This window comes from Vombatus ursinus, unplaced genomic scaffold, assembly GCF_900497805.2.
Source record: "Vombatus ursinus unplaced genomic scaffold, bare-nosed wombat genome assembly UNPS02014807.1, whole genome shotgun sequence".
Classification (NCBI taxonomy): Eukaryota; Metazoa; Chordata; class Mammalia; order Diprotodontia; family Vombatidae; genus Vombatus; species Vombatus ursinus.
Genome location: NW_020954585.1, coordinates 33,223,612 through 33,245,839, shown reverse-complemented (window position 1 = coordinate 33,245,839; position 22,228 = coordinate 33,223,612). Strand labels below are relative to the sequence as shown.

Sequence of the window (22,228 nt, the reverse complement as noted above, 5' to 3'; positions counted from 1 at the left end):
TAAACCAGGAACTGTGCTAAGTTCGTGGACACAAAGAAAGGCAAAAACAGTCCCTGTACTCAGATTATATTTTAGTGTGTGAGACAACATGTAAATAATTAAGTACATACAACATGCAGAGCAGATAGAAGAGAACCTCAGAGATGCTCTGGCATTTGGGGGAATGTTTTGGGCCTGGTCTGATTCAGGCCTTGGGAGTTTGATAACTGGAACAAAATGAGATACTCAATAGGTCATCCCTACCCAACAGTTAATAAAAAGATATTTTCCTAGCCATAGCACAAGAAGGATATTCAACAAGGATAGTCTCTGAGGACACCCTGAGTTGATTCAGTTGAGTGGAACTCCTTTGATGAGTTACCCATTGTGATCCACCAGCCAAGTATAAGTGTGCCCCTAGCTCATGTGATGCCAGCAGTCTGAGTCTTTAATCCGTAATCAATCAAGTCTTGAGGAATGTATCAATATTTTTTTAAGGAAAAATTAGCCTAACTTGTATGGGAGGGAGGGGTTAAGATATTGCTTCTACCACAGAGGAATATCTCTGGGGACTAAGAAAGGTATCCTTTAGAAGGTGGCATTTGGACTGAATCTTGAAGGAAACCAGAGATGCAAAGACGTAGAGCATTGTAGGCATTGAAGATAGGATATGTCGGGATTAGCAAACAGCACAGCATGGCTGTATTATAGAAAAGATGGAAGGAAGAAAATTGTAAGAAGGATGGAAAGGTAGAAAGGGACCAGGTGGAGAAATTTGAAACAAAACTTTGCAAACTTTAAAATGTTATGTAAATGTGAGTCATTAACCAGAAAACCTAGTACAGTAATATTACTGGTGCTGGAGACAGAAAACCTGGATTCAAGTCTAATCTCTGTAGTTTACTAACAGAACAATCTTAGGCAAGTCATTTAGTCCCTCTGAGCCTCAGGGTTTTCACTGACAGAATGGGAATAAGAATATTTTTCCTGTTTCTCTCAGAGGGATGTTGTAAAGATCAGAGAGCCAAAGTCTGCAACTTTTCAAGGTGTATCATGTAGAATGTTCTCACTCTAAATAAATCCAGAAAACAGAAGGAAATCGCAGTAAAATCAAAGGATGACTCATAGGTTCTCCTCAAAGAGGCAAATAAAGAAGTCAGCGAAGTTGGCATTACTCTGTTTTATCCTGAAATCCAAAAGCAATAAGAAATCTTTCATGGGACACTTGAAACTCTCTGTATGGCATGAGAACATTGACATGTTAGAGTAACAATGAAAAGAAATGCCACATTAGAAGAACAAAAGTGAGAAGATAAGATGTGCAATTAACACAGTTCCAATATCTTTATTTAACAAGCTGTTGATATCAAAATGAATAATGGATAAAATAAAGACATGGAGACGAAATGTTGTTATTTCTTAAGGATGTTTCAATGAATCAATCATCTCAAGAGCCAAGAAAACCAAGAAATTGCCTAGAAATGCTGGCTTTCTTTGCTAAGTAGAGAGCTACAGCAGCTAAGGGAACAGGATTTTAGAATATAAATTCATTTATAAAATCTTATGGTTGAGTAGGGCAGAAGATTATAAGTAGCATTGCTTCAAGGAACAATAAGAAGCAATGGAGGAAAAGCAAGCTTATCATAAGTTCAATGAGAAGTCCAGTTAAGTCAAATAGTTTATGAGCACTTAAAAATGAATCTTGAAGGACAATGCATTGAACTAAAAGGGGGAAAGATTCATCAAGAGTTCCATAACAAACCTGTTTCTCCATGAGTGACAGAGTAACAACCATGTTTGAACTCTAACATTGTAGCCCTTAGCATATTTCATGAGGAAGTAGAAATAGCAAGAAAACAAAGATATTCTGTATTTGAGCAGCTATACTAGACCAAGTATATATGGAAGATTTATGTGCTGAAGGCAACACAATTTTGAGAATGGTGAGGGATAGAGTGTAAATATACCTGAAAGAGAAGTAGGCATGCTTTGGAAAAATCATGAGTTTTGTTGTTTCTGGGAAAAAGGAAATGATAATTTTCTTACATCTAAAAAATCTTTTAGTAATGTACATATATAATGATGAGAAAGAAGGATTTCACAAAGAATATTATAGAGCAGACCACACATTTATAGTAACACAAATGACTAAAACGTCAAGGTCCCTGTGCTTGCTATTGATCAAAAACAAACAAACGGCATTTGACAAAGGAATTGTGGAAATATGGCAGTGTGTTAGGACCTAGAGGAGACTGATGCCCCACAAATATCCTGCAAAAGCTCTTATGATGCACCAGAAAGAACAGTGATTAAGAAAACCAAAGAGAAAAAGGCTATAAGCTGCTTCATCTGGTCCAGGACTGCACAAAAGACTGCCAGAATCCTGTAGAAGCTTAGAATAGAGACACAAAGAAGGAAACAGTGAAGGAGCCAAAGCCAAAACCTAAGTGGAGCTACAGGAGACTGTGCCAGGTGGATTTACAACTGAATTCTATCAGACATTCAAAAAACAAGTTAATTCTAATTTTATATATAAATAAGAAAGGAAGGAATCTTTCCAGATTCTTTCTATGACACAAATATGGTCCTGACACTTAAATCCAAGAGATAAAACAGAGAAAGAAAATATAGACTAATATCCTTAATGAACATCAATACAAAAATATTAAAATATTACAAAGCAGTCTACAACAATACATTTGAAAGATTATACACTATGGCCCAGTTTGATTTATTATAAGGAATGTAGGTTTGTTTCAATATAAGGAAAATTATAAGCATAATAAACCATATTGATGGCAAAAATAATACAATATGATTTCAACAAAATGCCACCCATTTCTGTTAAAAAATACTAGAAAGCATTGGGATAAATTGACCTTCTTTACTATGGTAAGTAGTATCTATCTAAAACCAAAAGACAAAATTCTATGTAATGGAGATCAAGGATAAAGCAATGATGTTCATTCTCATAAGAGCTATTTAACATAATGCTAGAAATGCTAGCTATAGCAATAAAACACGGAAAAGAAATTGAGGAAACAAATGAAAGTGAAGAGGAAACAAAATTATAACTTCTTGCAAATGATACAATGTTCTATACAAAGAATCCAACAGTCAATGGAAAATTAATCTGACCTCAGGTATGGACTCTGCCACTTCGTATTTGGTTCAAATCAAGTCCACAAGCATTCATTAAGTGCCTGCTATGTGCCAGGTAGTGTTTTAAGTGGCTTTGAGCAGTCATATCCTCCTTGTGTTTTATTTTCTTCATTTGTACAATGAGGGAATTGGTTTGAATTGGGCATTCCATTTCCAAGCTACCTTCCAGCTATGAATTACTGACTGCATAGTCCTACAGGAGGCTAGGGTCTTCAAAGTACTCAATCAAGGAAGACCATAGGCATTAAAGACTGGCTCAGAAGCCATAGTTTCAAGTTCAAAATACTGATCTGAAGCCATTTATATGTATTCTGTTTCTTGGAATACTCAAGTCTGGGGACAGTCGGCAGAAGTTGGAGGGTTGATTATGTCCACTTCAAGATCCTCTTTTGCAGATCTAGTCTTCCTGCTGCCTCCATGTTGTTTTGCATCTTCAGAAAAGTCTCCTTTCCTTCCTAGGGGATGGGGATCAGGACACTGTAGTTTGGATGGGGCCTGGTGAAGTTGTCAGGCTACCACAACAACCCTTCCCCCCAATCCCCTACCAAGGGACTGCAATTGAGTCACTTATCTTTTCCAAAATTCTAGTCTGTAAGAATGAGGTTAGTGAGACTGTGTCCACATTCATCCTTAACGAAGTGATCTTAGGTTGATCATAGCCACTGGATTTCACTGAAGAACAGTTCTCTGCTGGAGTCAAGTGTATACCTTATAGTACTTTAGAACCTAAATGGAATGGTATTCTCTCCCTCCACTTGTGCAAATTGCAATATTTCTAAGCCTGTGTGATTCTTGTCCATGTCTATCAATAAATCCTCCATTGTGCGTGTGTTTGTGAGGGGTCCACCCAATGTGCTAGGGGCCTTCTTGTATTTCTCTTGCAAATACATGAGGACCACAGCAGCACATGGGTCTCTCAAAAGGGGTATAACAAGTGTCTTTTTCTGATCATGTATCTCTTTCTGACATCTTTTGATTAGTAATACAATATCTTTTAATTAGTAAAAAGGATTTATTGTGCCTCAACAAAGGACCAGTATTAAAAAATATGGATCACTATCACCAAATATGACTGAGTATCAGACAATTTGAGGCTATTGGCAAAGCAAAGCTTTGTTCAATGAGATCAGGGTCACCTGTTGAGGATGACACTTTTCCTAATATATGCAGGGGAAGCATATTTCAGCTATGCCCTCATTGCAATCTTTTCCCTGAAGCCGTCTCAAAGCCACCACACCTTTATCTACTTTTTATTAAATTTTTGACAATGCTTCTCAGAGTATGAAATATAAACACACATATCTACATCTATGTATATATATGTAAAACTCTGACTCTCATGTGTATCAGAAAACTTCCTGACACAGCCAAATCATCACCCTTTCTTGAAATTATTGTTGATCAGACTTAGAAATCTATGAATAATACTGGATAGTTGAAGTCTTGGCTTTGGATACATAATTCCCAGTGTGGTTAATTTCTTGGCAGGAAAACCTGCTGCACTGATGGTCACTGCTTAATGAAAATGCCTTTTAAAATACTGCACAATTAACTGCTTGGTGCTAGGATGGGGGATTTTTCTGAGTATTAAATCCTTGGGCATGGTACTGAAGCTGTGCCTTCAAGAGAGAAAGAAACCTAGTGGCCAAGGTTTAATGCTAAACTCCTTATCAGTAACAGGAATTGGCATTCACTTTAATGTGTTATAGGTCACAGACTGACTTAAACTGTATTAAATCAAAGTTTCACTGGATTTGAAGAAAAAGGTAATTGCAAACATTCCTTTCAAATTGTAATAATACAAAGCCAACTTGTTCTTTTAAAAAACAAAAACAAAAAAAAAGATTTATCTGCTCATGGTCAGTCATCCTCTGCGATTGAAACATACTGTAGTTATTCAGTTGTAAAGTTGAATTGAATTCTAAAGGGTAAAGAGAATTTCTTTCCTCTGTTCTCAAGCTGTGAGCAATTTAGAAAAGATAAATAGTAAACAAAAACCTCCTCGTGGAGTTGACATTCCTTTTAATTGTATATTCATTGTCCTTTTAACAGTCAGATACAGGGTATCTGTTTCTTCTTTTAACAGAGATGTTCTTGGGAACATCAAGTCCAATTCAAGTGTATTCCTGGCAGAGGGTTCCCTACTGGTAATTCTTTCTCATGGTCACAGTAGAGATTTTCACTACAGTAACTGCAGATTGGGCTTAATTCAATTTCCATGTTCTAGGGGAATCCAAGTTTGAAAGCTGCTTGCTTTCTTCCAGCCTCCCTCCCTCCCTCCTCCCACAGACCATGCTAATCAGCAAGTTCTTTTGTCTTTTGGTATTTTATACAGTATTTATCTCCACCACCAAGTCATGAGAAAGCAGTAATAGGTCTTGCCCTGGCTTTCTAAATCCATAGAATTTTTTTTTTAATTCAGAAAAAAATTACCATGGAAATCCAGAAAGCCTTCATTAATCGCAGCCATTTCAGCCATAATCTGAGGCCCTTAGGCTTGAGGCACATCACTAGGTGGAGAGAAGTAGCTATTTCTTCCTGCTGCCTTGGACAGGTGTTCACAGGCAAAATGAAGCTGAGAAGTGAATTAATCATTTGATTTACTCTTTCTCACTTCCTCACTTTGGCTTGAACTCCTCTGAAAAATCTCCTGTTCAACTTGGAACACAAAGCTTCCTCTACCACGTATCTAACTAAGGCAATGTTCCCTTTTCTTCAGTGGGATTCTAAGAACAAGCCTGGGAAATTCTTTCTTTTGGTCGGGATTCAGTCATAAGACTCTAGCTCATCCTTTTCTAGCAGTTCCAACTATGGAGATGAGAAAACCATTCTTCCAACTTTCTAAGTAAAAGTTTTAGGAAGCTTAAAGGCTGAATTGAATCCCTTAAGAATCAAGAGTCCAGATGGGAACTGAGGAATAATTTAGCATAGAGAATGATGTATAACGTCTGGGAAATGCTTTATCTCCCCTCCCTTGCTCTTCATATCTCTCCTCATTTTTGTTCATGTAGAGAAACTGGGCCTTTTTCCAAGGAGTTGGAACCACAGTGAGTATTTTCTGGCTTTCCAGCCACCAGGAGGTGACCGAGTCACAATGGATAGAAGCGTAAACATTTTCCTTTGCTCCAAACATTTTTCTGGAAGAGTGAATCTTAATTTTTATGAGAACACATGTATTTTCATTACAAATATTTCTTATGGAACATTTCCCTCCTTTATTTTAAACAAGTGCCTGGCACATAACAGGTGATTAATAAATGTTCCTTGACTGAATGCTTAGCTTCAGTTTGAATCAGTAAACATTTATTAATCACCTGGCACCATGTACCAGGCACTGTGCTAAATGATGGGGATACAAAAACAGGTAAAAGATAGTCCCTGCCCTCAAGGAGCTTACAATCTAACAGGGAAACAACATGCAAACAAATACATAGCAAACTATATGTAGGATAAATAGGAAATAATTAACAGAGAGAAGGTGCTAGAATTAAGAGGGGTCAGGTGAAGACTTCCAGCAAAAGAGAGGGTTTTAGTTGGGAGTAGTTGGAGTGGAGGAAGAAGTGTTCCAGGCATTGAGGATGACCAGAGAGTATGCCTGGAGCTGAGAGATGAAGCTTCTTGCTTGTGGAACAGCCAGGAGGCCAATGTCACCGGATCAAAGAGTACAAAGAGTAAGACGAGGTTCCTTGTCTAGAAAATGAGAGAATTGGACTAGATGACCTCTGAGGTCCCCTTCCAGCACTAAAGCTTTATGGTTTAGTTCCTAATCTTGAAGCATATAGCAAAAGAAGTTAGACATTATGGTGTGGATCCTTAGGGAGCTGACCTTAGAGTCAGGAAGACCAGTGTTTAAAGTCCTACCTCTGACACACACTTGCTGTTTGACCTTGAACAAGTAAGTCACTTACCACCCCAAGTAACTTCAAGACTAAACTGAAGAACTGTTGAAGATCTTCATTGGTAGAGAGAGTTTCCTTGTGGAAGCTCTCTGCAACTTTGAAATCAATGATCCAGAAAAAAAAAATTGGAAAAAAACCTCCATTTTAATATAACAAAGACTTTGTTGCTGCTTAAGATAGCATCGTGGTGAGAAAGAACACTTCCAATCTTTAACTGGCAATCAAATAAACACTGCCTTTTTTGAAAGTTCTGGTTCTGACTTGAGGCTGGCTCACTTCACGCATGACAGGAAATTTAATTTCCATACTTATCTGGCCCTTGACTCTCTTTCATCAGAGACTGAAAGTTATGCCAAAAGCAACTAAGCAACAGAGAGGATTTACAAACCAGGCTGCTTTCCTGTGCAGCCTGTGCCTGTTTTCAGCCTCACTAAGCCTCTTAGCTCAATCATTTGCAACCTTGATCAAAGCTTGATTGGCAGTTATACATTTATTCGGAGGGACTGATAAAATTGTCATTGATCTTTCTCTTGCACCAGTTACTGAATAAATGAGGTCCAAGATGGTTTGTTAAGAGCTTGTGCAATTCAAAATTAAGGCAAGAGAAAAGTGGGTTATTTCATTTCATAAAGCACATACCATGCATAGTTACGCAGGTGTTCTTCAAGCAGCAAGTTAGAAGAAAGATTGGTACAGCTGGTGCTGTGAGTTCCCTAGAGAAGTATAATGTCAAAGTCAGTGAAAACATGCAATGATCTGAGCACATGCACCAAACTCACATGCACAAAGTTGAAAGGTCAGGAGGCACATGCTTAATACTGGAAATAGGAGCTTTTGTGGAAATATTATAAGGGACACAAACTTATAAGTTACTAGGATAAATGCCATTAAAAGTGTCTTAAGTTTTGATGTAATCTTTAAGCAAAGGCAAAAGTCTATTAGAGGCCATTTCAAGGACTGTGTTATCATTCATTCCACATAGATCAAAATTCAAGAAAAACTCCATTACCCCTGACAGTACCACATGATGTACAAATCTCGAAGTTAAGAGACCATCCAGGCTCCAGCCAATGGTTATTCAGAATAATAGTCAATGTAACTCAATTAATTACTAACAAATTTAGGAGTTCCTCAGCTTAAACAATAATTCGGAAGGCCAACATCCAGTTATTCAGGATCTGACTATTGAATTAGTGATTTATTTAGATGCGTCGGTTTCCTACTTCTTCCTTGTCTGACCTCTCCTTCAGTGTCCAAGGTACTTTAAGACTTCTCCACTTGGGACATTTCATTCCTCATTAACATTTCCACCAGATTTGGGCAAGGACAAGAAAAGAAGGTGAAACACTAACTAGCTGATTAATTTTATACCACATGAAGTACAGTTCTGGGTGAATGTGGGCAGCATAGGTGTCTGTACCAGAATCTCAAATGAAGTCTGGCTGATTTCAGTTATATGTGTTATCTAGACTTTCTATTATTACAAGTTGATTGTATTGCTTGAATTTCATTTTAACCTTTTGTCCCTCTTCAGTGTTATACACAGAGGGTTTGGAGCATGTTTCCTAATATAATGTTCAAGATCTCAAACTTGTATTTCTCCATAGCCTCCTCTGCAAAACAACATATATAAGAATCTATTCTAACACATTAGATTGTCCCAAAAGTCTTAGTGCAATTTAAAGCCCTAACTTATTAAGCTTAAATAGCTTAAAAATGAACTGAGACTTTTAGGACACTCTGTACTGTAACTTTTTTGTTTTAAACATAGTCTCTTTAAAATGCAGATTGGAGACCATTGCTGCAATTCCATATTAATGCAGGCACTTTAGGAATATATATATATATTTCATAACAGTAAATATTATATAATGTAAATAATAAAATAAATATGATAGCATTCATTATTATATATTTATTAATGCATATTAAATATAGAAATATGCTTATAAGGGTATATTTTATATATTTAGTCCCTCAAAAGTTATACCCAAGTTTCATAGGCAATTCTTTAGAAACAGGATTTCTACTTGTACTTTCATCAGTTAGACTTAAGAGTCAATTGGTCATGGATGGGAAGAATCATTATCAAGAAGACAGCTTTCATGGGTAGGCAGTTTAGACTATAAGTTTCATGAAGTCAAGGGATGTGTCTTATCTAAGTTTTATATCTTTTCCAGCAGTTATCATTCTTGCTCTGCACCCAGTAGGGTTAAGTAACTTGCCCAGGGTCACATAGCTAGTAAGTGTCAAGAGTCTGGTCTGAGGTTGGATTTGAACTCAGGTCCTGCTGACTCCAGGGCCAGTCTCTATCCACTGTGCCATCTAGCTGCACCCCCTCCAGTAGGCTTTTAATAAATGTTTGTAGAAATGAATTGAATGTGTGGCAGACTTGGGAACAAAGCTCATAACTTCCCTGGAATTAAGCCATTTTAGTAGATTGGAGAATCTGAATCTGATTTCTGATGAATTTATTTGCTCCCTCAGAACATTTGCCAAAGAGGAATAAAAAAACCCCATGAATTCTATGTGTTATCTGTTTATCTACTCATCTTGTTATCAAACTCTTGAAGGACTCCCTTAATGTGACACAGGACAAAAATCTGCTCCATGCTGAATAAGAAACAAGACATTAGTTAGAGAGTGAAAGAGATTTTCCACATAGCACTCACTGCCTTAGTCTTTCCTTTGCTAGCAGAGTTCACTGAATTTCCCTTGGCATCCGCAGTTTTCCTTCCTAGTGAGGTAAAGGGCAGTGTTGAGGTCTTGGTCTGATTGACTGTCTGACAGTTATTGTTATTGTTCTGGTTGCCACTTAGTGTCTCCATTATGGACCTGAAAGTTCCAAAAGGCCTTTTCAGTTGATCGCTTGTCTCATTATTTGGGGGAAGTCGCTGAAGGACCTTACCCCGATCTTTGTCCTTTTCCCCAGTAGGTTCAAGGTCAGTTTGCTCCACCTGCACCACTGGCTCCTCAAAGGTCACTCGCAGTTTCAAGTTTTGGGAAGTTCGGCGCTTGGAAGATGGAGACTTGAGGGCACTTTTGGGGCTAGTAGTGACCTTTTGAGCAGTAGTACTGTCAGGCGTAGACTGCGTGATGTCCCCAGGTGCCTGGCCCTGAGGTGTACTCCCAGATGTTGCATACTGGGTTTCTAAGTCCAGATCACTACTTTCTGAAGTAGGGGATGGGCTATGGCCTTCCACAGACTTGGAGGCCCTGATGCTAAAAGGAAACCTGCGTCCTGTGGCCGAAGTGTGCTTTTTAATCATCAGGTGTAGGCTTTCGGCACTTTCCACATTTTCCACAATGGGCTGAGGCCTTGGTTTGTCAGTCCTTCGCACAGGAGTGTTCTTGAGGTCCTCTGAATTGTTCGAGTCTGTATCAGACTCACTCAGTGACCTCTGCATCAGCTGCCTCAGTCGAGCAAGTTTCAGCTCTCTTTTCTCTGGTGGAATCTTTTTCATATTCCTTGAGGAAGCCTGAGCATCCTGGAATTCCAACGACAGCTTTTCCTGGGTACAGACATTCTCTGAAATTTCTTTCCCTAGTAACTGTCGAAGGATTTTATCCGAGTCTTCATCTTTTGCCCTGAATTTGGTACGGTTGGAGGCTGATATGTTTCCAAGAACCTGAATCCCATCTTGGGTGTTGGACTTATTTTTTGTTATACACAATTCATCTGAATCAATTGACTTCCACTGGGATTTTCCAGAAGCTGGTGAAGATGGTGAACTAAAACAACAGGCAAAAGAAAAAAAAGAGGTGTGATATCTTGTTTATAAATTATAATGACTCATGTTAAGAATGCTGAATGGCTCTTCCTGTGGACCAAGAAAAACCAATGAAAATTACTTTAAAGCATGTTGCCAATATATCATAATACCTTACTCATTTGACTCTATGAAAGATGAAGTAAAATGTCAAATATTGTTTTCTACAACCTGAGAGAAATGATTATTTCTCTCTTGTATTTAATAATTAATTATTGAATTAGGACCAAGGTTTTTCCCCTTTTCTACTTCCTCATCCGGAAATCAACCAGTGTGGGAAATCTTGGGCAAGATTTACCGAGCCAGGAAGGCCAAAATCTAATCAAAGACAGTAAAGAAATTCTAAGTTTGGGCAAGTGGGGTGGATTCCCAGGGTCTGAGAAAATGTGGATTCTCCCTTTTGTCAGACTGGTGATGTGGATATTGATAAGTCTCTTTGACCAAGACTAAGTGTTTTATACTTCAAAACCTTCATTGGAATAAGCCCCCCTCTCACTATAATAGTCATTCTCTCATTACCTGTTAACTCATCAGAGTTGATTTCCACCTTCAGCTGCACTTCCTTTTCAAAAGACTTTATAATATGGAAGTTTGAACAGGCTCAGTGTCTTTGGCTACCAATGGGAACAATCAGTCTGTTTTGTTGACTACTTTCTAGACATAGTCAATAAAATTGATTACAATTTACCCCAAAACTCTGTCTCTTGGAAATTTTTAATCATCATAAACCTAAGACTAAAATAATATTGTATAAACTTTGGCGTTCCTGTTGACTTTTGAAAATAGTAACTATAGAGATTGACAGCTTCAAACACTATTTCCTTTCTTCTTTAAAAGAAGAAAATTAACTACCCTTGTAATTTTTTAAAAAGTAAAGGACAAAAGAGAGAGCAGGGATTTAAAATAAAATGTCTGTAAGAATTTGGGGGAGTTGGGTGGCACTTTGGATAGAGTGCTGGGCCTGAGGTCAGGAAGACTCATCTTCCTGAGATCAAATGTAGCTCCAGATACTTCCTGGCTGTGTGACCCTGGGCAAGTCACTTAACCTGGTTTGCCTCAGTTCCTTATCTATCAATCAGTTCCTCATCTATAAAATGAACTAGAGAAGGAAATGGCAAACCACTCAGTATCTTTGCCAAGAAAACTCTAACGAGGGTCACAAAGAATCAGACGGGGCTTTTTGTCTTGAACAACACACAACAAAAGAATTCCAAACATCAATATTTTTTGCTATTACCTGGGGGAAGAAAGGAGGGATTTGCCCTCTGATCTCTGTGCTTCTAAAAGCTGCTGGAGTTGGTTCTGCAGTGTGACACGCTCCATTGTCTGCCTGAAGTTGAAAAAAAAAACCAAACCAGTGCCGTTTAAAACTTTTCCTCTACGGTACTTGATATCCTCTCATTTAGAGGAAAACATGGTGCTGAACTATATTATTTTCTGCCTTGACACAAAGGACATCAGAAACCCTCTTCAAGTTAAGAGATGCAAGGAAGCCATTGGTTATAAGAAATGAAACCAATCTATAAATCATTTTCTCATATCATATTAACTACCATAAAATATGGTACTTGAACTAAATGAACCAGACTGACTGTGGCTGGGCAGGAATAGTCAGTCTACTGATTTGATTCATCAGTGTTAGAAGTGAAAGCATGGAGTCAGGAGGACCAGAGTTCAAATCTGGCCTCAGACACTTACTAGCTGTGTGACCCTGGGTAAGTCACTTAACCCTGATTGCCTCCAAAAAAAAAAAAAAGGAAATGAAAGCAGCCCAAATGGTGCAAAGTGACATGCAAATCATACCAAGGAATGACAGCTTCTATGGGCATTTCCAGCACAAAATATCTCCACTTGTGTGATTATTGGGACCTCAAACCTGACATGCCCAAATACAACTACATACCATCTTTATTCCTAAATAGACTTCTCCTCTTCCTCTTCTCCTTTATTATTACGATGGTATTTTGGCAAATGGTATCACCTTACATTCTGGAATCAACATTTGAAAGCTTAGCATTACCTCTTTCTTTACCCTCACTTGTAATAACTAATCAGCTACCAAGTCATCTTCATTATACATACTCAATGTCTCTTGCAGCTCCTCCTCTCTATTCCTACTCTGCTCCCTTTAAGAGAGACCTTCATAACCACTCTCTTTGGCTATTATAATAACCAAAAAGATGCTCACCCCTGCACATTCTGAATCGGAATCTTTTATGTTGTGGCCAAACTAACCTTCTTTAGGCACAGATTTCTGTATGAAATACTGACAATAATAACAACAACCCTTCAAAAGCTCCTTATTGACTATCTGACACAGTACAAATCTCTTAAGCTTGAATTTAAGACCCTTCCACAATCTGCACCAACCTACTTTTCTTGTCTGATCTCATACTATTCTCCTACCATTTATTTGATGGCTCAACCAAACTGGACTATTTGTCACAGGTATCCTACCTTGCCCCTGGGCCTTTGCTCATGTCCTTTCCATTTGTTGAATCCATGTTTTAAAGACCAACTCAAATGTCACCTTCTAGAGGCAGCCTTTCCCCTGGTCATTAATGATCCTTTCTCCCTTGGTTCTTATATAGAACTCCGCACATCTCTCATGCACTTACATAATTGTTATATGTGTATGCTATATCCCTCAACTAGACCATATATTCCATGAGGACAATTGTTGTTTTACATATACTCTGAAGTGACTTTCCTAACATTGGCAAGTTGGATCTCCACAGGGAGGCTACTATATCTCCAGTCAGGTTCTTGGGGACCTTGAGGTTCTGGGAGATGATTTTCTAGTATTATAGATTTTAGGCCACCACTGGTGTTCTTCCCCCATTGATTATCAGTTGATACCAATTAGTCAGCCAAATTTAATTAGTTTTTGAAAATATATATTCACTAAAGGGAGTATACTAAGAAGAAATGGCATAAAACATCCCTCCAAACTCTGTAAGATACTTTCTCATGGTAATATATAGAGACCAAGGGGAAGTGGACTCTAAATTACAGAGTACATGTGGCAAAGGGGTAGCTCACAGGTACTGATTTTGGTAAGTCTTTTTTTCCCCTTTGTAGGGTATCCATGAAGTTTCCCTTAGATACGTAGTTGTTTTTTGCTGTTTTGTTGTTGTTGTTGTTTTTTTTTAAACATAGTCCCTATAAAAGATAGGATGGAGACCACTACTACAATTCTATGTACAGACAAGCACTTTAGACATTTTCTTCCCCCTGAGTTAGCATGGCATTACTGCTCACACTTAAGTCTTAAATTTCTTTTCTTCAGTGTGTCTAGATTGCCCTCAGCTCCTGATGCAGATACTGTCACCAGTTGCTACCATTCCAGGAACATTGCTAGGACACTGCTGAGAAGTACAAATCATGCAGCCCTCTGATTGTTCACAAGGTCTTCCTCTCTTCCTCTAAGGATGGGTAGAAAGGTGACAGAGGATCTCTCTCCTTTCCCAGATCCCCAGAAATTCTATCACAGAGGCTTGGCTAGAATCTTCTTTATACTGCCAGACACTCCCATCCTTGGAAGTTTTGAACAGGCTTTCTATTTTATATAAGACCCACATGATGTGAAGGAGTTTTTTTTGATAATGTAAATACAGCTTCCGTGAGGAATCACTCCATTTCCTCCAGTGTATTTCTTTCAAAGAGTTCTCAAATCTAGTCTAAATGTCTTTGATTCAATTACAATAGTTAACTTTGGGGTGTGGGGGAGTGATTGATTCAATAGAGACATCTAGGTCTCTTTCACACCTAGCTGATGCCTCTGATTGATTCAGTTGAGAAATCAGTGATCCTCATTCTTACACTATAACACAATAGGTGCTTAATAAATATTGTTGAGCTGAAGTATTACTAGCCCTATTTTAGAGATGAGAAAACAGGCTCAATGAGAGTCAACGTATTAGATGAGGAAAAACCCTGGATTTGGGGTTGGAGAACCTGAATTCAAATTCCCTCCTTGTAAAATGAGGAGTTTGAACTAGATGATCCCTAAGTCTCTTTCTGTTGTTAGATTTGTGTGTGTGTGACTTTCTGAAGGTCACACAATTAGTAAGTGATACCAGGACATGAGTTCACGCCTCCTGATTCAAGTGCTTCTCCAACATTGCTTCTTTAAAACACAAGCTCTTTCCCTGGGTAAGAAAGCTTTTTCTTACTTTCCTAGTGGCTAACTTTAGACTCTGTCTTTTTAGAGACCATTTCCTCTTCTGTTCTAAAGCCAATTAACACTAATTACTATTATCCAAACTTAGTGCCATGAAAGCTAACCTAACAAACACAACCCCACAGCAACGTCACTATTCTTCTCCAGAAGTAGTGAGTCTGAGATTGTCCCAGTAATGAAGGAATAAGAAGAGTATGAGCTTATTCTCATGTTTTCTCATTCATTCTGTCAAGCCCATCTGCTGCTGGAGCAGACCAAAGGTGAAAACCTAATTGGTTACAGAAAGGACAGAAGGTCAGAGAAAGCTTGAGAAGATAATGCTTTCTTTTCACATCCTTTCTGTATTGCTGAGTGGTGATAGACAAGAGGCTTGCTAGGGAAAATGTGTAATGAGTGAGTGATGCAGGGAGTTTCAGATCTGCTTTCAAATAGTTTATTAGGTAGCTCTTGGGAGGTTGTGACTTTCTAAAAGAAGTAGTCAGAAATAATTGTGTTGAGTAGTAACATGACATGTAAAGAGATTGATTGACTAAACCTTAGGAAGGAAGATAGTCTTTACTCAATTTTCTCATCTGAAAAAGAGAATTTAAAAGGGACTAATCTAATTAATTACAAATGGACAAAAGACAACTCCTGAAGGAAATAGCATTGTGCTTATGCATTAAGTTTTTGGCAAAAAGGAAGGATGCCATATCAACTATCACTTCCATTCATTTTTAATTCTTGCTCCCCACAATCTGTGCCCCTACTCTGGTAAATCTAGTCTTTAAGGACTTATGGTAACTTATGACATTTCAAGACAGAAATATTTGGTAGTTTTATTCCCCAGTATGTGCCCTACTGTGGTTCCAAATAAAACTCTACTTTCTTTATCTATATAGAACTATTCCCAAGCCCACAGAGATACCCCCCATTTTGTCCTCCCTCTGCCCTTTTTATCTGAATCATTCCTTGCTAGATCCAGTTTCCTCACAGAAAATTCCCTTACAAAGTAATTATCTTAAGTTTAAGTTTCCCTGTAAACTGCTAGGGATTATAATAAGAGAATTCTGCTTATTTATTGCCTAGTGTGATATATTGCCCATTGAAAATCTGCTATGTACCAAGCTGAACATGGTCCACTTAATCCTATCTCAAAATTGAGATTCCCCAAACTCCTTAGGGATCCTGATCCTAATCCTTTCACAGTATTAAAACCTACTCTGTGAACAAGAGGTCCTGGCCTATCCGCAAACTGATTTATGAGTTGTATTTCTTAAATAGGCTTAGTTGAGTGGGTAATGGGCATCTACTAGAAAAAATAATAGCCATACAGGTCCTTTCCCTTGTCTCTAGCCCCTTCCCCTTGTTTGGATTTCCATCCTACCTCTCCCCTGACTCCCCCACCCCCAACCACATGCCAGGTTATTTATTGGGTCTATGGGAACTAAAGGAAAGAGATAGTCAACTACAGCACTCATACAACAGATAAAGAAAAAAACAAGGCCACAGAGACTGAAGCTATGCCTATTAAGCTGAACCCGTTAAGTCATTTCAGGTTTCCCAAACCTGACTGTAGTATACTGTAATAAAACTATTCAACTAGAGAAAGCCCTGGGGTCATCATAGAGCCTTTACTATTGATTTATCATAACATTGGCTACATTCATTTAAATGCTTCTATTAAGCTGTTCCCACCAACAAGATCTGAGGGGAATTGAAGGACTGCATCACATTAGTGTGCATATATATTTTAGCCTAGGGCCATTGACAAAAGCTTGTAACTGAATTGCTGAACTTGGGACATTTGCCAAAAAAAAAAAAAAGAATTTAAGACAGTATCCCTGAATTCTTTAGCAGGTGATTTCTATGCATTGTGTACTCTGAGAATCAGTCTGAAGGACACAATAAAGAAAAATTGTTGTCATTCTAAAGCTTATTTTTGTTCCCCATCTTGCTAAAGAAAAGAGATGAATTCTTTTATGTATTTGCCAGGTGGACTTATGCATGGAATTTTAAAAACCACAAGCAATAGTTCATTGTTCTATCCTGATTCAACTCCTATTTATCTGAGCATTCCTTATTGGTTTTCTTTGAGAGTTTATAGCCTTTCTTCTACCTCTTAAGTGTGAGTATCCCAGTGTTCTGTCCCTGTCCCTAATTAGATGCTTTCATTCTCATAGCTTCAATTATCACTGCTATTCGCATGACTCCCAGAGTCTCTCATTCTCCAGTTTTAAAAGTCTATATTCAGTCCTGAATTAATATTCAATTAACTAATTCAATTAATATTAAATTGAGCAAACTCTTTGTGTATTTGTGTATGGATGTGTAATTTATTAGATTATCTAGTTTACCTAGCTAAAATTAACAATCAAATATTAAATGCTAAATTGGTATTTTTTTCTCTCCTTTGAACTTGTTGCATGTAAAATTATTCATTTGAAGAAGAATAATGTCTGAACATGAAAAAGATCTTTGATTTGTAGTGTAGGGAACCAATAAGTCCTAGAAAGTTGTTTGAGGCCCATAGAGGTTAAATAACTGATTTTCCAAAGGTTACATAGCTATTTTGAAACCAATTATTACTGATTTCAAACATAGCTTTCTCTCCACTATACAACTGCTTTAAAATGATTTGCATTTAAACTTACCCAGTCACTGTAAAAAAGAGACTAATGGATGAAGAGAATGGAAAACTTGTGTTCCGGTTAGTCTTGTAACCTCACCAGAAAAGTTTGGTGGTCTATGTTACAAAGTTGTTCCCCTGAATTTTTAAAGGTTTGAAGGTGGGGAATGAATTGGGCAATTAAGGCAGTGAATGAGCAGACCTTTATTTGCCTAAGTAAAATGCAGTAAGGCAAAAAGTGAACTTAACTTGGACGCAGTGAACTTTGGTAGGTCACTGATTTTTTTGGCCTCAGTTTCCATCTTTAAAAAATTGCAGAGAAAGTGCTGACCAGCATTGGTAAAGTGATTTTTCCTCACCTAGTAGCTCTCCTGTGTAAGTGAAACCACAGGTCTAGTCCGTATCCCTTAATATAAAACCATACAAAAATGAAATAGATCCTAGAAATTGGCTATATAACTCATAAGAAGAAAAAGTACTTCAATAACACCTTGGATTAGCAATTCAGAAAGATCAATTTTTTCCTATTGAAAAGGAACCAAAACTCACTCCTTCAGCTGCTTGGTTAACTTCACAACCTGAGATGCCAGAGACATGCATGTCTCTACCACCACTAGGTAACGGGAACACATGGTATGCCCATGCCGCTCAGCACTTTGGGAGGGTTTCTCTCCTGCATGATTCTGCATGGTGACATTTGCTCCATATTCAACCAAAGTCTGCCAAAAAAATTCAGAGAAATTTATTTGGAAAAGTACTGTCAAAACTTTCTTTCTTGTTGTCATCACCAGGATTGTCATCTGATAACAACTACCAACATCTGACATTAGGTACGGCATTGTCCTAGTTCACTTAAAACCCCCCGAATGTGTTGTAATTTTTCTATTTGCCAAACAAAACTTCTGGTCTCTTAATTCTTAGAGTGCTGAAAATCAAAGCTCATTAAGGGAAAATATTTTCTCTCTCAAGTTTGTGATTATCCAGTATGCAAAGGTGAACCCAACACTTGCCACTTACTCACCTCACAGGAGTATTGAAAGAATGAGCAATGGTGAGCATAATTCCTTACTGATTCTGACCTCAGAATTTTTTATTCTAGCACTTTCTTTCTCACCTTTGTCTATTTTCTTGGTCATTTCTTTTTCCTTTAACCACTTTGCTTGTCTCTGCTCTTTTTCTCTCCTACCATCTAGAAACCTCCTCTTCTCAGACTCTGTTAGTGCTATTTTTCATAACTTGAGGGCTAGTTATTAAACAGTCCAAGAAAAGAAATCTTTTCTCTTTAGTGATGATTAATCTTAAATTTACTAAAGAAGCAAAGGACCATATCTGGTAGGTAATACCAATTTATTCCCTTTGTATTTCATCTCAATATTTTTTTTTAAAGACTGAGAAGTGTGCCTACAATTCTCTACAAGTTTTTGAAGGGCTGATGCAGTGTTTGGTTCTTTTCCAATTCTACTCTCATCCATCCTTCACATCCAATCAGTGGACAAAGTATAATTAATTCTACATCCACAACCTCTCTTAGATGCATCTCCTCTTCTCTTTGCACATCACAAGGACTTTAGGTTAAGCTGTCATCACCTCTAGCCTTAATTGCTACAATAACTCCCGATTTAGGTCATCCACTCTCTTCTTTCCTCTCTAATTCGTCTTCTACCCAGTGAGTAAGTGGATATTCCTAAAGCACAAATCTGACCTCTTCATTCCTCTGATTAAGAAGCTTCTGTGGTTTCCTATTGCCTCTAGGAAAAAATACACACTCCTTTGTTTGGCATTTAAACCCATCACAATCTGGCTCCTGCCTAATTACATGTTATTCCTTCTGATACAATCTTTTCTAACCAAATAGGCATACTTTTTGTTCCTCATACATGATATTACATCTTCCTGATCCATGCCTTTGCATAGGTTCTATCCCATGTCTGGAATACTCTTTCTTCCTTCCATCTCTTGGAACTCTTGCCTCTCTCCAAAGTTCATCTCCAGAATCACCTCCTTCATTAGGCTTTTCCTGCTGCCCATGGCTGTTAGTAATCCCCCGTGTTTCCCAAAATAAACATCTATTTATTGTGTGTGTGTGTGTGTGTGTGTGTGTGTGTGTGTGTGTGTGTGTATACTGCATTTACTTTTCTGTGAATATACTGCACCATGTCCACGCTCTAGTCCCCTCAGCATTTGAGTTCAGGATTGTACTGACTTTATCTTTGTACCACTCCCATCCTACCCCTCTGCATAGCACAGTGCCAGGCATAGTAAGCACTTAATACCTGCTTACTGATTGATTTATGAACCCTCAACCTTGAGGGTGACCTTTAATTTTTTCACTCCCTACTTCTCTCCTCTATATTCTACCTAATTTCTTGACATTCCTTTTAAAATGTATCACTAAGTAAAATCAGTAAATAATGGGTACTGTAATAGGAAGATGATTAAAAGTTTGCATATTTTATTCCTGATATGATTTAGTATCAGGCTGGCTTTAGCCGCACTTAACATGACATTGTATTAGGGGCCTTAGATTTCCTTCTACCTTACATTTTGCCTAATCATTTATTTGTTGTTGTGCATTTAGTCATTTTTCAGTTGTGTCTGACTCTTTGTGACCTCTTTTGGGGTTTTCTTGGCAAAGATACTGGAGTGGTTTGCCATTTCCTTCTCCAGCTCATTTTTCAGATAAGGAAACTGAGGCAAAAAGGATTAAATGGCTTGCCCAGCCACTTAACTAAGACAAAGGCCAGATTTGAACTCACAGAGATGAGTCTTCCTGACTCCAGGCCTGGCACTCTATCTGCTGCGCCATCTAGCTGCCCTCATCAATTATTACCTTATATAATATCACAAGCATATTTTTGTATAGTCCGTTTTTCTTCTCTAGGTACAGTCTCTTTTTGTTCTTTGTCTTCTCTGCCATTACTTCAAACAGTTTCCCCCCTACTGAACTTTATTACAGTTATGAGACAGAATGAATAAGTTCTTACTTGTGTAACTTGGTGTGTATACAATCTATTATACATACACACATAGTTCAATACAATCATATATAGATTATTCTAGGGGGCATTACACATATATGAGCATATCATATGTGTAGATTTGAAGTGATTTGAATCACATACTCTGTTGTCTATTCTAACACTTGCTAGGGAATGTTAATTTAATCCAGATATTCTTCCTTCATTCTTATGTTACCTATTTGCTTCTCATTATCAACACTGACTGTGCTTATTCGATAGATTTCTCTCTGCCTCCAAGAAACCCTGAAGCTAGTGGAGTGAGAACCGGGCCTACCTGTATACATCCTAGGTACCCGTGCTGTGATGTTACATGAACTGCACTGTTACCATCTTGGTCTACTTCATCCAAAGAGATCCCTTGTTCTTGCATAAACTGAAGAAGCCAGAGAAGGATTTTCTCCTACAAAATAACAAGTCACATGGAAATTAGTGAAATCACATGTAAAGAAAATAAGCAGAAATAATTAAAAGGAAAAATAAAAGTCCATGTAGAGGAACTTAGAAACAAACAAGTTTTGTGTCACATAAGAATATTCTAATGAGGCTGGAACTGCAAATCAGTAAAACATTTGAAGAGAATTAAAGAGGCCTGTTTGAATAGGTAAAAAATTTAGAAAAATCCCCAACTTAAAACCCAAGAAGAAACTTTAGTACTAGAAGAGATCTCAGAATTTATCTTGTTGAATCCCCTCATTTTATAGATGAAAAAACAAAAGGCAGCCTCCAAAAATAGGACAAAGAGCCCAAAGTCACATAGTTGCTAGGAGGAAAGCTGGCTTAGAGTTTAGGGCTACTGGTTCCTAGTTCTTTGTTTTCCAACTACTCCAAAAGAGCCCTTAGAATTTTCTGAGATTGTTACAAAACTTGTGAAAAAATAAATAGCAAATACTATTTTGATGACTGTCATTTATATTTACACTTGAAATCCACCTCCATTTCTTCCCGCTGTCAGTAGGAACACTAGAAAGGGTAATATCAGGATGTCTTGGAGAAACAGGTTACGTAAGAAATCACTAGGGATATCAAATTGGAATCCCTTGTGATTTCACTAGAATGAATGTCAGTGTTATTTTAAGGGTTATTTTTACTTTTTTAAATTTCCATTACAAAGTAGGGTAAACCAAAACTGTGAACACCACTCTCCACAGGCCGAGAGGCAAGATAGTAAGAATGCTTTGCTAAAATCCATTTCTGTGGTATTCCCATGTTATAGTTGGCTCCAGGAGAAAGTAGGGGAATGAGAGTGTATTACATTGGTTTAAAATAGAAAAATTAAATATAAAGTTTAAATAAATATAAAAGGGGTAAGAACAACAGTCCACATTTGAGTGGGTGGAGTTTGACATTTAAACAGATTGTGTATTTGAAACAACCTTGAACTTCTTTTTACTTTTGGGTTCTTCTCCCTCTAACCCTCTCCCCCCTATTATTTCTTCTTACTGGTCATGAACTTTTATACTTTTCTGGATTAAATTTGTCTTCACCTTCAGAACATGCCAACTAATCTGCTAAAGGAATGTTGGATGGAAATAGCAAACTCCTTTAAAGTCATTTACGCAGGGGAATGGGTCAGTGTTTGAAAAGGGGCAAAACATCAAAAATGGACT

At 37.8% G+C, this 22,228-nt stretch overlaps 1 protein-coding gene across 1 annotated transcript in view; it reads right to left on the bottom strand.

Moving 5' to 3' along the window:
- SNCAIP (synuclein alpha interacting protein) overlaps nucleotides 1-22,228 on the bottom strand; it is a 212,898-nt gene that overhangs the window by 954 nt on the left and 189,716 nt on the right. The window contains exons 7-10 of the mRNA XM_027874875.1: nucleotides 20,896-21,021; nucleotides 18,151-18,320; nucleotides 12,048-12,140; nucleotides 9,713-10,772 (exon numbers count right to left, since the gene is read on the bottom strand). Coding sequence (XP_027730676.1) covers nucleotides 9,713-10,772; nucleotides 12,048-12,140; nucleotides 18,151-18,320; nucleotides 20,896-21,021 — 1,449 coding nt within the window. The remainder of the gene's footprint in view (nucleotides 1-9,712; nucleotides 10,773-12,047; nucleotides 12,141-18,150; nucleotides 18,321-20,895; nucleotides 21,022-22,228) is intronic.